General features: G+C 38.7%; 1 protein-coding gene across 1 annotated transcript in view; it reads left to right on the forward strand.

Moving 5' to 3' along the window:
* The window catches only part of LOC126200705 (kinesin-like protein Klp98A), a 391,643-nt gene extending 375,184 nt beyond the window's left edge, over positions 1–16,459 (forward strand). Inside the window, exons 22-26 of the mRNA XM_049936729.1 lie at positions 3,413–3,517; positions 3,793–3,841; positions 3,930–3,990; positions 12,520–12,695; positions 15,389–16,459. Of these exons, the coding sequence (XP_049792686.1) occupies positions 3,413–3,517; positions 3,793–3,841; positions 3,930–3,990; positions 12,520–12,695; positions 15,389–15,625 (628 nt within the window). The 3' untranslated portion in view covers positions 15,626–16,459. The remainder of the gene's footprint in view (positions 1–3,412; positions 3,518–3,792; positions 3,842–3,929; positions 3,991–12,519; positions 12,696–15,388) is intronic.
* The last annotated feature ends 358 nt before the right edge of the window (positions 16,460–16,817 follow it).

Here is a 16,817-nt window from a genome sequence, read left to right on the forward strand (position 1 = left end):
TTTAAATGAGTTTGAATGTGGTGTTATTGTTGGCACACAAGCAATGAGACACAGCATCTACGAGGTAGTGATGAAGAGGGAATTTTCCCATACGACCATTTCATGAGTGTACTGTGAATATGAGGAATCCAGTAAAACATCAAATCTCTGACATCGCTGTGGCCAGAAAAAGATCCTAAGACTTGGACCAACGATGACTGAAGAGAATCATTCAACATGACAGAAGTGTAACTCTTCCGAAAATTGCTGCAGATTTCAATTTCAGCGTGTGTACCATTCAACGAAATATCATCAATATGGGGTTTCAGAGCCAAAGGCCCACACATGGACCTTTCATGACGGCATGACACAAAGCTTTACTCCTCACCTGGGCCTGTCAACACTGACACTGGACTGTTGACTGTAAACATGTTGCCTGTTCAGATGAGTCTTGTTTCAAATTGTATCGAGTGAATGAACATATACAGGTATGGAGACAACCTCCTGAATCCATGGACCCTGCATGTCAGTAGGGGACTGTTCAAGCTGGTAGAGGCTCTGTAATGGTGCAGGGCAGGTGCGGTTGGAGTGATCTTGGACCCCTGATACGTCTAGATATGACTCTGACAGGTGATGAGTACATAAGCCTCCTGTCTGATCACTTGCATCCATTCACGTCCATTTTGCATACCGACGGACTTGGGCAATTCCAGCAGGATGTGCAACACCCCCCATGTCCAAAATTGCTACAGAGTGGCTCCAGGAACACTTGCGCTGGCCACCAAACTCCCCAGACATAAACATTATTGAGCATATCTGGGATGCCTTGCAATGTGCTATTCAGAATAGATGTCCACCCCCTCGTATTCTTACGGATTTAAGGACAGCACTGCAGGATTCATGCTGTCAGTTCCCTCCTACACTACTTCAGACATTAGTCGAGTCCCTGCCACATTGTGTTGTGGCACTTCTGTGTGCTTGCGGGGGCCCTACACGATGTTTCTTTGGCCCTCCAGTGTATTTGAGCTCATGAGCATAGTTAGAGCAAGAACTAATACAGTGTTCATGATCTGCAGATGTAGGATGATGGGAAATTAAAAGCTGTATGCATGGGTCTTGAGCTGTGTTAACTACTGGTGATGAATATGACACCAGGGAACTAAATGATGAAGTTCTGATCTTAGCACCCAGTCTTCCTGCTGGAAGTCCACTACAGGGTTTATTATCTTATACTACAAAAAGCAACTTTATTGTCATTTTTTCAGTTCTTTCGTAAGCTCACAATTCTTCTCGACTTCGCCTGTATAGGTAGCTAGTGGTGAAAGGAATTTTTCAAAACTCAAGCTGATAAAGACATGCCGTAAGTCAGTAGTTTCACTAGAACGATTTTATGGACTGTCAACTTAGCTGTTGAAAATGGTGCTGTGAAGTCAGTAGATTCAGATTCTATTCTGAAGTGTTTTTCAAATTTAAAGAGTAGAAAAATTTCATTGTAATGTTTTAATTCAAGGGAAACATTATCAGTATGTATGCTACACAACTGTAGGAATTATACATGACTTTATTAATAGAATATTTCTCTTTTGTATCCTGTGCAAATCTGTATTTCTCTTTTCAGTTGCATACATAAAATTTTACCATGTTTATCACTTTTGAATTATTTTTAGGCAAATTTTCTAAAATTTAAGTACTTAGTAGTGAGTTTTCTTCACATGTAATGTGCAACATATGCATTCAAATAGTGTCTTCTTTAATATGGCAGTATAAAATTAGATTATAATTTTGTATTCTGTCCACTCGTAAATTATAGAATGAAAATATTGAATTAAAAAAAATTGTTTTTTCCACTCTTTTTAATAAATAGCACATTTTTGTTGAAACTAGAACAAAACAATAGGACTACATCTTCCTGCTTTCACTAAAATATTACAAAGATATCAGGAATTACCTTAAATATAAATAAACTGTTTCTTCTTGTAATATTTACCACCAGAATACAGAAATTTATGTTGATTACAGAGTAATGTTTGTGTACTACTTATTATAAAAAAAGCAACCCATTTCCATTATTCACTAAATTTAGAATAATGTTTAAAGTCCTTAATAAGAGCCGTAGGAATAGTGACTAATGTTTGTTGAAGGAGGGGAAAAGGAAGAGGAGGAAACAAATTATATATCACTTGTGTGGAAAAATGTTCTTGAGCCGGCTGTGATGCCTTTACTACTGTGGATAGAACAGCCAGTTCCAGAGGCATACCTTTAACACTTTCAAAACATTAATATTAAACATCAATTAATGATGCATCAAAATGCAATAGAGAAATCAAGAGACAGAGATTTGAGAGTGAAAGTTCAGGCACTCTATTGGTGCCTGTTCATTGTAAGCACTAGAACTTGAATATTATGGAATTGGTATGACTCCCTTACGCTCAGCTTGTTGAGTATTCTAGAATCTCATAAAAGCTGTACTATGCAGAAGCCATATCTCCCCCCCCCCCCCCTCCTTCTAGTTCATGGAGCTAAACAGCATTTCACTAGCTACTACTTGGCAAACATCACTCAATACCAACAGCTCTTAAACAACTTGAATGTCATTTAAATACGTGGAAAATATTCGAAATGCTTCATGATAACCTGAATTTTGTGAGGCATTATTAAAAAAAATATTTCAATCTATCTATTGTGACAGCTCCACTACCGAGTCCTCAACTATGGGCCACACATGCACTGAAGTACAATTCCTCTTGACTATAGTGGAGCTGTAATAACTGTACTTGGAAACTTGCAGCATGTTACATTGTAAAACTGACTGTTTTCACATCACAGTGAGAGACTGCAGTTATGAGCCATAAAAACATTCAGATAACTAAGCAAAAGTAGAAGATTTGGATGAACAGATATGAGTCCTTCAGGGGATTTTTTATTTGCACAAACTACAAAACAGGACTGTGATGACTTAGTAGGAAATGAATGTTATGAGTATCACACCTACCACTCCCCTAACACAGTGTCTCTTACAGTCATTCTCAGTGTAAGTGGCATCTTCTGACTTTTTTCACAGTTGTAATTGATCAAATATTACTAAAAGAAGCATAATCATTAGATGTTAAATTAGAATTAGCTTACTCAGAACATAAATAATACCCAGCCCTAAGCATACCAGTGAAACATTTTCTATGGGTTTTCTTCATCCAGGTGCTCAAGGGCAATTAATAGTGTTGACACAGCTCATCGCACCAAGTTTGTCAGCCCTGTTCTGACATTACACAGTTGAAAAAACAATTGGCCATTAATCATTTAAGCTGAGAGCCTGATAGAATTTCTATTATTGCATTTTCGCTATGTTAGTTTATGTAATAATAACTTAAAATTAATTTATGGTATTTGTAAAGATATTAATTGTTAGTATTACATCATTTGTTCACTTTTACAGGTTATCTGAGAACTTGAGTGCGAGCTTGAGGATAGATACCCACAGTTATCAGGAAGACAGTCCAAGACGCAGAGCTTCGCAGAACATACATAAGAGAATTCTTCAGTATGTGTCATGGGATTGTACACCCTTTATATACATGCTGCTAAGGCTACATTAATTTCCCTTACTACTGTGTTAATTTCCCTTACTACTGTATTCTCGTCATTCCTTTTTTATGATTTACATTTTGAATGCAGCATAAAAGATGTCTGCAATTGGTAAAATGGCATTGAAATGTTATCATATATTACATGCCTATTGTGATTATTACTTATCTTCTACCTTTTGATGATAATGCTAATCCTATTTCATTTAATAAAGTTTAAATTTCCTTCCAGTGGCCGACTTGGATCGCCTGTGAGTCCAATCCTCTATACTTCAAATTCTGTAAGTGGTTGTTTTCCTTTTTCATTTTTGTTGGGAATTTGTGACTGTTGTTTTTCTAACATATCTTTCCTTTTTTATTTAAATACAGAGTCAGGGAGATGCAGATAGTCTTTCTGCTTACAGTCTCAGCATCCCTTCCCCCATATCTGGTGAGTAGGCTTAAATCATATATAAAATATGAATAGATAGTGTTCAGAAACCTCCAGGAATGCACAACACTTGTATCTAAATTTGGACAAAACATGCTAATTTTGAACTATGAGAGAGAATTTTTTCCCTTAGGAGCAAATAAAAGAGAAAGTTGCAGTAAGTTAAAGGCCAAAAATTCAGGAGGGTGATTTAGGAGTTGACACAAAGTTTGCAGTGTAGGTCAACACAAACCACTTTATATATTACTAGTACTGGTATATCAATGTAACTCCAACACAATTTAATGATATGAATATAATAGAGGGAAACATTCCACGCGGGAAAATATATCTAAAAACAAAGATGATGTGACTTACCATATGAAAGCGCTGGCAGGTCAATAGATACACAAACAAACATTTGTTTTTAGATATAACTCCAACACAAGGTTGATAAGCCAAACTTGTTAACTGATGTGGCATCACATTGTAGTATTGAGTACAAAAATTTACAGTACTTTGATGTTAAATTAGTGGAAGGGAAAAAGAATACAATGATGAAGGAATTTAAATAACAGTAAAAGCAGTTAATATATTGAATAATACAAACTACTATGAATTTTGAAAATCCATGAGAAACAAAATTAGCAACCCAAGGAAAGGCAACCACTTATATCAGAAGTAGTTTTGATGGGCTAGAAGGTGCACAGTAATGTCTTGATGGCTACAACTGAGCTGTTGACAACTATGGGACACTTTTACACAGTGTTATAATAACTGTGCTTTGTAGAGCCTCTCACATAGGAGGATTATCAGGGATGTGGATTGAGTTGGGTTTAAATTGGTAAGATAAGCAGACATAGAAGAAGGCAGTGAAGAGGTGCTGATAGCAGCTAAAAGACATTCCGATAGTAAACTCCAGGTGGGATGGGTGATCAGTAGTAGACGGGCCCTTTCGAAATTTGCACTGTGAGTTAGACAAGTGGCCTTTATGTGATAGATCCCTCAATTTTTCATAAGTTGGTCTTCATGGAAGTACCCCAGTTCGAGTATCATTTATACGGATGGCTCAAGAGTTAAAGACTGGATGGGCTACACCTTTACGTGCACCAGGACCAACGAGCAATATCCCTGACTAGTCAGCACAGCCTATTTATGGTAGAACTTGTGGCACTTGTGTGTGTCCTTCATTACATTTGCAACCTATCACAAGAATGCTTCCAAATCTGCAGTGACTCAGTGGACAGCCTCAGGTACGTCACTCTCAAAACATTCTAGCTGATAATGCCTAGGCAGCAAATCAGGTTTTAAATTTCACCCATCAGAGTAGTTTGTATACTTTTATGCGAATCCTTTATATTTATCGTCCGGCCGGCTGCCAGACGGTGATGAAGGGTTTCCTCCTCCTGCCTTTTCGGTCCTGAGGGAGCCTCTGGCTGCCTCCTTATAGAGGTTAGGCTCGACCCTTGACATATCTGCTCAGTTTCAATAGTATCCATAATTTCTTTATATTTTAGTGCTCCTCCTAATAGGTAGCCAACTTGGCAGCTGTATTGACTTTGTGTAATGGGAGAGGCAGCCTGTCACAGTGCAGAGGTGGACTTTCCGCTGCAGGACAAGATGCCATGGGCCTGTAATAATTTATTGTTAACAACTCTTATGGCTACCGTATACCAATTTTCTTTTACCATCTATGTGGTTTAAAATCAAATGTTTTCTCATGTTTCTAACATGCCTGTATCGAGAGACTGATGGCCATAGTAGTTTGATCCCTCAAAATCCTGTAAACCATCCAGCAAGAAATTGTTGAGTTCTTCACTTGGCAAGTTGTTATGCAGAACTCTATTACTGTTATCGGTAAAATATGCGATAAAGTCAAAATTTTAGTAGGACCAAGAGTCATTAATCTAGCACACAGATTCAATCCTGTTATAATGAGATTTTCACTCTGCAGAAGAGTGTGCGCTGATATGAAACTTCCTGGCAGATTAAAACCAGCACACAGTTTTAATCTGCCAGGAGGTTTCAATCCTGCTATGTCGAATAAGCCATCATGCTTTGCATTAAGCACACGAGCAGCTCTGATGGACAACTGATGTAAATGAACAGTGTAGCACCATACAGCTCTGATCAAATAAAAAGTAATGAAAAATATTACATACACCAGAATACATTGTTTTTAAACAAGGAGAAATCCCCAGTGGTGGGATCAACTTTCTGAATCAATCTATACGGGGAATTACAGTCTGCAACTGTTCACCCTGGTGGGGCCTCGTTTGCGAGTAATTGATGAAAAAAAATTTTGCAATTTTGCGGCATACTATATTGCTCCCCCCCCCCCCTTTTTTTTTTTTGGTCAGTCTACTGACTGGTTTGATGCGGCCCACCACGAATTCCTTTCCTGTGCTAACCTCTTCATCTCAGAGTAGCACTTGCAACCTACGTCCTTTATTTGCTTGACATATTCCAATCTTTGTCTTCCTCTACAGTTTTTGCCCTCTACAGCTCCCTCTAGTACCATGGAAGTCATTCCCTCATGTCTTAGCAGATGTCCTATCATCCTGTCCCTTCTCCTTATCAGTGTTTTCCACATATTCCTTTCCTCTCTGATTCTGCGTAGAACCTCCTCATTCCTTACCTTATCAGTCCACCTAATTTTCAACATTCGTCTATAGCACCACATCTCAAATGCTTCGATTCTCTTCTGTTCCGGTTTTCCCACAGTCCATGTTTCACTACCATACAATGCTGTACTCCAGACGTACATCATCAGAAATTTCTTCCTCAAATTGAGGCCGGTATTTGATATTAGTATACTTCTCTTGGTCAGAAATGCCTTTTTTGCTATAGTGAGTCTGCTTTTGATGTTCTCCTTGCTCCGTCCATCATTGGTTATTTTACTGCCTAGGTAGCAGAATTCCTTAACTTCATTGACTTCGTGACCATCAATCCTGATGTTAAGTTTCTCGCTGTTCTCATTTCTACTACTTCTCATTACCTTCGTCTTTCTCCGATTTACTCTCAAACCATACTGTGTACTCATTAGACTGTTCATTCCGTTCAGAAGATCATTTAATTCTTCTTCACTTTCACTCAGGATAGCAATGTCATCAGCGAATCGTATCATTGATATCCTTTCACCTTGTATTTTTATTCCACTCCTGAACCTTTCTTTTATTTCCATCATTGCTTCCTCGATGTACAGATTGAAGAGTAGGGGCAAAAGGCTACAGCCTTGTCTTACACCCTTCTTAATACGAGCACTTCGTTCTTGATCGTCCACTCCTATTATTCCCTCTTGGTTGTTGTACATATTGTATATGATCCGTCTCTCCCTATAGCTTACCCCTACTTTTTTCAGAATCTCGAACAGCTTGCACCATTTTATATTGTCGAACGCTTTTTCCAGGTCAACAAATCCTATGAAAGTGTCTTGATTTTTCTTTAGCCTTGCCTCCATTATTAGCCGTAACGTCAGAATTGCCTCTCTCGTCCCTTTACTTTTTCTAAAGCCAAACTGATCGTCACCTAGCGCATTCTCAATTTTCTTTTCCATTCTTCTGTATATTATTCTTGTAAGCAGCTTCGATGCATGAGCTGTTAAGCTGATTGTGCGATAATTCTCGCACTTGTCGGCTCTTGCCGTCTTTGGAATTGTGTGGATGATGCTTTTCCGAATATCAGATGGTATGTCGCCAGACTCATATATTCTACACACCAACGTGAATAGTCGTTTTGTTGCCACTTCCCCCAATGATTTTAGAAATTCTGATGGAATGTTATCTATCCCTTCTGCCTTATTTGACCGTAAGTTCTCCAAAGCTCTTTTAAATTCCGATTCTAATACTGGATTCCCTATCTCTTCTAAATCGACTCCTGTTTCTTCTTCTATCACAGCATATTGCCTTAAAAAAGGTATTAGTTTACAGCCTGGTTGCATAGCTAATAGTTAAGGTACTGACTTCACATGCAAAAGCTTACCGGTTTGAATCTCCTCAGATGCCTAAAACTATTTTATTTTAAAATCTTTATCAAAATCACTGTGATATTTATTTTTATTCAGTTAATTGGTTTACATGCAATTTTTTTTTCTTTCCATGTGTCACATCATATTATTCATCATATGAAATACATCATTTGCTCTTGTTTTTCTGTCAATCAGTCCTTTTCCATTTGGAATCTTACATTGACTGTGCAGTGGTGTCAAGAACATGTTTTTCGTTACAGGATGTACATCTTTTTTGATGGCAGTGGTCATACACAATTTAAAACATAAACTCTTATTGCACTCCTGACAAAGTAATGTGGATGATGATTTATGCGAAAGCAGGGATTTTAAGTAAAGTGAAATTGCAATAACTTGGACAGAAATGTCAGGTGACAAAATGGAAGTAATTAATATCCATCTTTTTGATTTGCAGCTCCTTGTATTGGCCGTGTTTGCAGTTAAAATTTTTGGATGTGAGGTCTGCCAGTTACACAGAACACCATTTTCTCAGTACCCAAACATTTTTCAGCACCACTGTGCCATCATCAGTGGGTTTTCGTTTTTATTTATTCTTTACATTTGGTGAACATGAATTTTCTGGATCACTTTCATGTTAATTATTACAGGTAGCTTGTCATGTTTTCGTGTGACAAGCACTTCCATTCTCCGCATCATGCTGAGATGTTGTGAAAATTAAATTATATTATTAAATTATAATAATTAAATCAAAGGTAATACATAACAATAATTAAAATCATGTGAACAAGGATCCCAAGTGGAAAAGACTGACAGGAAGAAAAACGAGAGCAAATTATGTATTTCATATGATGAAGAATATCATCTGACAAATGAACAGAAGGAAATTGCATGTAAACGAATTAGCTGAATAAAAATAATGATCAAAGTCATTTCTATAGAGATTTAAAAATAAAATAGTTTCTAGATATCCAGCAAGTCTCAAACCAACAACCTTTTGCTTGTAAAGTTAGTACCTTTACCATTACACTATGTAACCATTTTGTAAATTAATACCATTTTTAAAGCCATGTAACATCACATGAAATTCCAAATTGCAGCTAAAATACCATGTATTGGAAAAGGTTTATTAGTATAATCACCACACAAAGAAACAAATATGGAAAGGATAGGTTGCTACTTACTACACAGCGGAGGAGGCGGGCCACAGACAGGAAAAATGAAAAGCACACTAGAAATATTGAAGCTTCTGGACAAAGTCGTTCGTCAGAAGTAGAACACACTCACATTCACACAACAACATCTCTCACCATGTGATTGAGGCCCAACTGCGACTACACCTGAAGTGAGCAGCAATCTGGTTGGGTGGGTGATGGGGCCGAGGAGATGGTCTGAGATGGGGAGGGCGAGGATTTAGCATGGCAGGAGTGGGGCAAGATGCTAGTGCTACCTATGGCAGCATAAGAGAATGTGATGGGCACAAGAGAGGGCTGCTGTGTACATCCACATTGATATTCCACAATCAACCTTACAGCACGTGGCAGAGGGTACCTCATACCACTGCCACCACTAGTCATTTCCCATTCTACTCCACTTGCAAATAGAACGATGGAAAAATGACTGTATATGTGCTTCTGTATAAGCCCTAATGTTACGTATCTTCATGGTCCTTATGCGCAAAGTATGTTGAAGGAGTAGAGTTGCCTATTTGTAGCTACAGGGTCTAAGATATTTCCATTGCTGAACTAGCAGTCCGGGACAGTTTTCAGAAATTGTGTTAAAAAATACTTCGCATTGCTGTCAGTCTGTACCACCTGTAATGAACCCATAGACATCACAGTCTATACTAAGTAGGTTAAATCACCTCCAACCAGCAATGGATGATCTGTATATTTACATGCTACTGGCCATAGATATTCTTTGAATTACCCTACAATTGTGACAACACAATCAGGTGACCAATAAAAACATCCAACAATTAACTTGGTTTCACTTAGATCTGTTAAAAATTACCAGATAACTTCGCTGTCACACTCATCTTTAGTCTCAACAGAGATAATATTTTTGTTAACTGCAATGAACAATCCCCTTCCTATGGCCTCTAATCTGTCTTTCTTATATACGTTCCCTAGCTCACTAAATATCTTGGAGCTTTACACTGCAGGTTTCAGCCAGCTCTTGGTCCTGAGAATAATTTAAGCATGAGGACTCATGAGGACTTTCCTGGAGGGCAGCAAATTCGGGAACTTTGTTACAAATACTTCTATAATTTACTGATAAAATTTTAACAGTCAAAGTATGTTTACTCTGAACGTGGTCTGACTTCCTTTGCTGCATATCAACTGGTGAGTGTTTATCGGAGTACCCCAAACTAACACCTAGCCCAAAAGGCCATCATGTGCTCTCCACAAGTCCTCTGATACCCCAGTACCTGCTTCCTTTGTGTAGTGTACCCATGACCTATTAAGGAGAGTCCTACAAATCCCCAACCAATAACACAGGTTAGAAGTCTCCTGGCAAGACAATCACAGAGTCAATAAATCGTTTAGTTGAAGTCCTTCACTCTGCTCCAGACCTAAGGATCCCGATCAATTCTGGGAACAATGCTACGAATTGCAAACTCTGCTTGCACCCACATGTGAGGCCAGCAGCCTTCACCACTTCCCCCAGGTGCCTATATGAACTGAGGATGGCCTCAGAACCAATGCAACAGGCATCGTTGGTGCTGACATGAGCCACAACTGGCAGATGACTGCACCCTGCATGTGTGATAGCCACAGGCAAGGCCTCGACCACACTGTCAGACATAACTAGTGCACATTGGTTTTCTTTCCAGACATGAACGCAATCTGCTGAAGGTGCTCCATAATGTGCCTAATGTTGGCAGCTAGCTCCCAATAACAAATAAACCACTCCCCCCCCCCCCTCCTCTTTACCTGCTCAGACACTGCTGAAGGAGGGCCACCTGTCCACTCACCAGGTGAATGGGTGAGGCCAGATGAGCAGTCTCCATATTGGTTTTCCGCCTTGAGCGATGCATACGCATTAACACCTGCCTGCCACTCACTCTGCTGTGAAGACGAATCCATCATACTGGGTACACCAGGAGCTGCCTCAGGAGGAGAGGCCGTCAGTGAAACAAGTGACACCTGAGGTGTCCCCTAAGACATGCCACATTCTCTTCCACCAATACAGCCCAAGGCGGCAGACTGCAGGTGACTGACCATAGCCAAAAGTGCATTCATCTGGTCGCAAACTATGGGCAGCTCTTTCTGCATTCACACACAGCTTGCCCACACCCTAACAATAGAGGCTTCGGTGGGGGGGAGGGGGGAGGACGTAGAGAAGAGGAAAGGACTTTAGGTGCATTGATAGGATAGAAGGTATTTGTGTACTGTAGTGACAGCAGGGAAGAGGATAGACAGATGGACGAGACACTAGCAAAGATAATGGCACCGGAAGGGGGGGGGGGGGGTGGTATACAGTGTACAGATAGTTGCCACCTGTGCAGTTCAGAAAATCTGGCCTTGATGGGAAGAATCGAGATGGCACATGCTGTGAAGCAGTTATAAAAGTGAAGCATACTGTGTTGGATGGCATGTTTAGCAGCCAATGTATAATATTTAATTTATTTTTTGTTTATTTATCAATTTTCGTGGGACTGTGCAAGCCAAAGCTACTTGGTCATGGCACATATCAGTACATGGTTTAAAGATCCAATTGATGAACAAGCTGCCCCAAATGATGAACTTCACTTTAATGACTGCTCTACAGGCTGTGCTATCACCTGGATTTTTTCCAACAACACCAGTTTTCTCAGTTGCGCAGGTGGGAACTGTCCCCGCAACACATCCTACTTTCTTATAATCCCCCTGACCTCAATGTTCAATAGTCCCTTCCCTTCTCCCACTTTCCCACCACTGCAGTACACAAATGCCTTCTATCTTGCCAATGCATCTACAGATCCTTTCTGCTTCACTACTTCTGAGCTCCCCCCTCCCCCCCCCCCCCCTTTTCCCCCAGCATGGCCTCCGAATGCTGAACCTAACAGCCCCATCTCTCTCTCTCTCTCTCTGTGTGTGTGTGTGTGTGTGTGTGTGTGTGTGTGTGTGTGTGTGTGCGCGTGCGCCAACTCCTACGTGTGACTCAGCGCTTCCTCTTCGTGGTGAGTAACAATTCAGAAATTATTTATTATTATTATTTAGGTTGTGTGCATCATAATACTTTTTCCCGTGCCTCTAGCAATGATTTCTTAATGAGAAAATCATGCAACTGTACCAGTATAGGAGCCCATGTTGTACTGCAGTTCCACTATAACTGACTAGAAGTCATTTCAGTGGTCAGGGGAAGGGTAGGGCCATGAACTCCACTACTTCGAGTATTTCTTTTGATATTCATTTGGATGCAATGAAAAGCTGTTTGGTTGGAGAAATCTTTAATACTGCACCTTAATAGGTAGTTAACAAAATGATATGGTTGATTTTGTTACACAGACATACTGAAACAAAATCATTTAAGTTGGAAGTGAAGGCAAATATTCAAGGAAACATAAAGTCTTTTTCTCATGTCTGTCTTTATTGTTACAGATGGCTGTGCAAGTTGGGTGCAGATACCATCCTACGTTTTGCGAGGTGCTGGATCCTTCACTCACTACGAGTATGTGATTCGCGTTTGTGTGGGTGAGGACAGGTGGACGATTCTGAGACGTTACAAACGCTTCAGAGAGTTACATCAGCGTATGTCTGCAAAATATGGACAGAAGGTGAGTAAACACAAATGATATTTCCTGCAGTGATTTGTTGCTGATATTTGGAAGTTGTGGAGAGCGTGTGGAGATAAATTGTGGGACTGGAGAATATTTTCTTACATACCCCAAAAAAGTACCTGATATTCCTTGAGAATATTTCTCATGAAGAACAACAGTTTTTTTACTACTTTAAAATGAAAAAAACAGTCTCGATGGCAAGAAGCCTTTATTTTTGTGGTTACCGGTTTGTCAGTTTTTGCCCATCTTCAGACCTCATACCATGATGGTGATGAACAGAGCAGGTGTTACAACTCCATGAATGTTAACTGCAGTTGAAGTTCTTGGAGTTGTAATACCTGCTCTTTTCACCACCATCATGGTATGAGGTCTGAAGATGGGCAAAAACTGACCGAAACCAGTAACAAAAATAAAGGCTTCTTGCAGTCGAGGCTGTTCATGTTCATTCTAAAACCTGGTATTCAATTTTTTTGTGTATTCAAGAGAACACTATTCTGATACATTCAGTAAACCACAATTATTTTGACTAGCTTGTTTTATCTTTTCTTACTTATGGCTTTGACATATTTTGCATTTCAGTAATTCACTGCATTTGGTTGCATCATTTTCTTTCCTTTCTTTCTTTTTAAAGTATTCTGTTCAGAGCATATAAATAGAATGAAGATCTCATTAGTTTCCCAGTAGCAAACCTGATTTTATTTATTCCTGAATCTGAGTTTGCACAATGTCTGTATCAATGTCATTTTGGTGAACTGGTAAATCCCAATATTTTTTCCTTCGTGTTTCAGTTTTCCTGATAAAAACTGAAGTTGGCAGATCTGACAGCATATTTATTGATAAAAGAGTGTAACTGATATTGAAGTTCAACAGTAACATGGGAAGCAAAAGAATTGACTGTTTAATTTAAGAAATGAATGTAACCAGTTGAGATTTTAGCATATATTGCAAGATAGTAATCACAGCAAAATTGGAATCAAACACAATTATAAGAAAAAAAGAAACTTACCTATCACAATAAGATAAAGGCAGAAATAATTTGTCTTGTATGTTTTAACTGTCCAGGGTCTCATTTATCTGGTAAAGCATAGAAAACTATTGTAAAAAATAAGTAAGCTTAATTGAGAAAGCTCCTCAGAATGCCATTCTGGAGGGAGAGAGGATGGAATAGGAGAAAAGTGAACAGTTAAATACTACTAAATTTGCAAGATTTGATATTCTTAAAAGTTAGAAAATGTAGAGAAGCCAATTGACAATTTAGAGATAAGGGAAATACACAAGAAAACAGAAATATATGGTATACGTATGTGGTGTGGAACATATGAAATGGAGGAAGCCACAAATAGAGGAAGAAAAGGAGGACATAAACAAATGGAAAATGATGGTAACAATGAGGCAGAAGTAATCAGCATAATTAATTTCACCTTACATTGCCCAAGAAAAGGTTTGTGTGAGGAGTGAACTGGTCAGGCGTAGCTCAGTAGGTAAGAACACATTTGAAGTCTAAGGCTCAGCTTTGAGTTTCCAATTTTTAATCTTCTGGTGATCTTGAAACTTGGTGATGGTTGTGGTCCTTCTCTATAAATCCAGCGTCCTATGTGACACTGATCTACTAATAACGGATGGTTTGACAGAGATCTTTCCTGCATTTTCGCTGTTTAGTAAATGTGCCACCTCAAAAATAACCTCAGCGTTAACCTCAGTGTCATTATAAAACTGCCTTGCACACAATGGTCACTTTGTGCAATGTCAGGAGAATGTAGAGATTCAGCAAAATGTGAATTCCCGAAGAATCTGCATGAGTGACTGTGCCCCATGTAGAATAAGCCAGGGAATTATCACTGAACGAGAGCACACCTTGGGGACCTGCCTGTGGTGCTTCATCATTACAGCTTCCTGTAATCTCCCTGGGAGTTTTGGTCCTACGCTTCCATGACAGTTTGTTCCATTTGAGTATAATCCGTCATCACCGTTACACGGAACCATCACCTCACCTGTTGATCATCAGTTCTTCACCTTCTTCGGCGGTGCTGAAACCATATTTTCATTACTTCTTTTTTTTTTCCCTGTCGTTTGTGGTACTATGCCCAGCACTTGCCCATGGTGATTGGGCAGCTAAAGAAGTCATCTGGATCAGTCTAATAGAAATGCAATATTTGTGCTGCCACCTCAGTTCAGCGGGCTGTACGAGTGGGTGTGAGCAGTTGCGAAACCTGATGGATGTACAGCTGAACAGTTACAGTTACCTGTACGTGCAGTAACTGTTCATTTGCACTTCATTTGCATTCTTCCAAGTACCATTTTTACTACCTGGCATGGTGATATGAAAATGTGTCCCAACTCGAAACTAGTCATCGAGCAAATGAAAAAAGTGAAATTTGCAACTTTAGCTGTTTTTTTTCATTGTACTGAAAAACTTAATTGCATAGTTTTATTCTTTCAACATAATTAATAAAAATACTAGAGGGAACCATAAGTGTACAGCTGTTTCAAAAGACGAAACTTGGAGTATATCCAATAAATAATTGAGTGCGCACGTGCGCACACACACACACACACACACACACACACACACACACACACACTGTCTTTGACTTCGAGGCCAGGCCTTGGCAGCCTCCCCTCTGCTTTTCTCTCTTTGAAGTGTATGTGGTACCAGAAATATTCAAACATGTGTTTATTTTTTTCTGCAGGTAGAAGCATTGCCATTTCCTCCACGCCGCTTCTTCTCAAAAAAATCAGAATCTGTGGCTCGACTGCGTCGTGTCCAATTGGAGACATATCTGCGGCAGCTGCTTGAAGTATGTTCCACAATAGAAAGTTGTCCTTTATTCTCTTGCGTACAGAATCCAACTCGGCTTGCACTTCTCGAGTTTTCTTCTTTTTTCCGGAAAGGTGTGTTTGAAACAGGGAAGTTTGGCACAAGTTAATGCCATTTTGTAATGGAGAGCTAGCTCTTTCTGGACTAATGAAGTGTGATACATGTTATTAAGTAAGCAGTGTAATAATTTATTGCAAGCCAGCTACTTATGCTGCTCTTGTGCAACTGTTATTTTTCAGAATTTTGTTCTGAAAGTCTTTACTGGTTTTGTTTGACGACACACTCAGCTGTTTAATGAGATGCATAGCTGAAAATAGTATGTAAATGAAGAATAATATATGTAAAGAATGGTTGAGCATGGAGCTTAGTATTTTGATGGCAGATCATATTTCCATGACAAAAGTGTTTTGTAATTTTTTAACAGTGTAGTACACACAGAGAATAGCAATATTTAATTTTTGTTGATATTTACTTTTCTACAGTGTTCAGTGAGGTTTCTCATTTCTTCTCTTCTTTTAATGATGCAGACAAGCTCATATTTTTATAAATCACAGATGAATATGTAATGGCCTGTAAGGTGCAAACTGCTTATACCTTTTTACCTTATTTTATGGTTTATCTAAATAAAGTTTAGTGTAAACAAGCTATTCTGTAAGTGATATGAAAATACTATAATCTGTTTAATTTCCAAATGTATCTGAATTGAAGAGTGGTAATCATGTGAGTCTCTATAATAAAAGGAGATGTTGAAAAATGTAAGAAGGGAGGAAGATAAGTGGCTACAATATTTTGGATTTCATTATTATTATCCTGCAGATAAAATTCCTCTGATTATGCCAACTGTGAAATATTATACAAGTTGAAGTAATTGTAGAAACTGTTCAATTTTAAGAAACTGTGCTCAATAATATTTAGTGTAAAATTATTTCTACAATATTTTCTTCATGATGTGGGATTAATTTGATTAAAATACTGCTTTAATGAAGCTTTTAATAATTCTATAATTATAATGAGCAGCTTGTTTGTATATCTGCACACGCATATTTTGCCCCAGTTTCTCTATGTAAACATTGTAATGGTTTTCCACTTTTTGTCCTCACTTTATTCATCTTCACCCTTTCCTGTTAGTCTTACTCCTTTATGTCTTTCAAGTAATTTATGTTGAGACTAATCTGCCAAAAGCATTATATAAAGAGACGTTTGAGTGATTTAGCGTTACTCAATTCCCTGTCTTACAACCTGTTTGGCAGTTCTGTACATGGTACCTCATAGAGATATCTTGCAATATGTATCCAAAATAA

This window comes from Schistocerca nitens, chromosome 1 (assembly GCF_023898315.1).
Source record: "Schistocerca nitens isolate TAMUIC-IGC-003100 chromosome 1, iqSchNite1.1, whole genome shotgun sequence".
Classification (NCBI taxonomy): Eukaryota; Metazoa; Arthropoda; class Insecta; order Orthoptera; family Acrididae; genus Schistocerca; species Schistocerca nitens.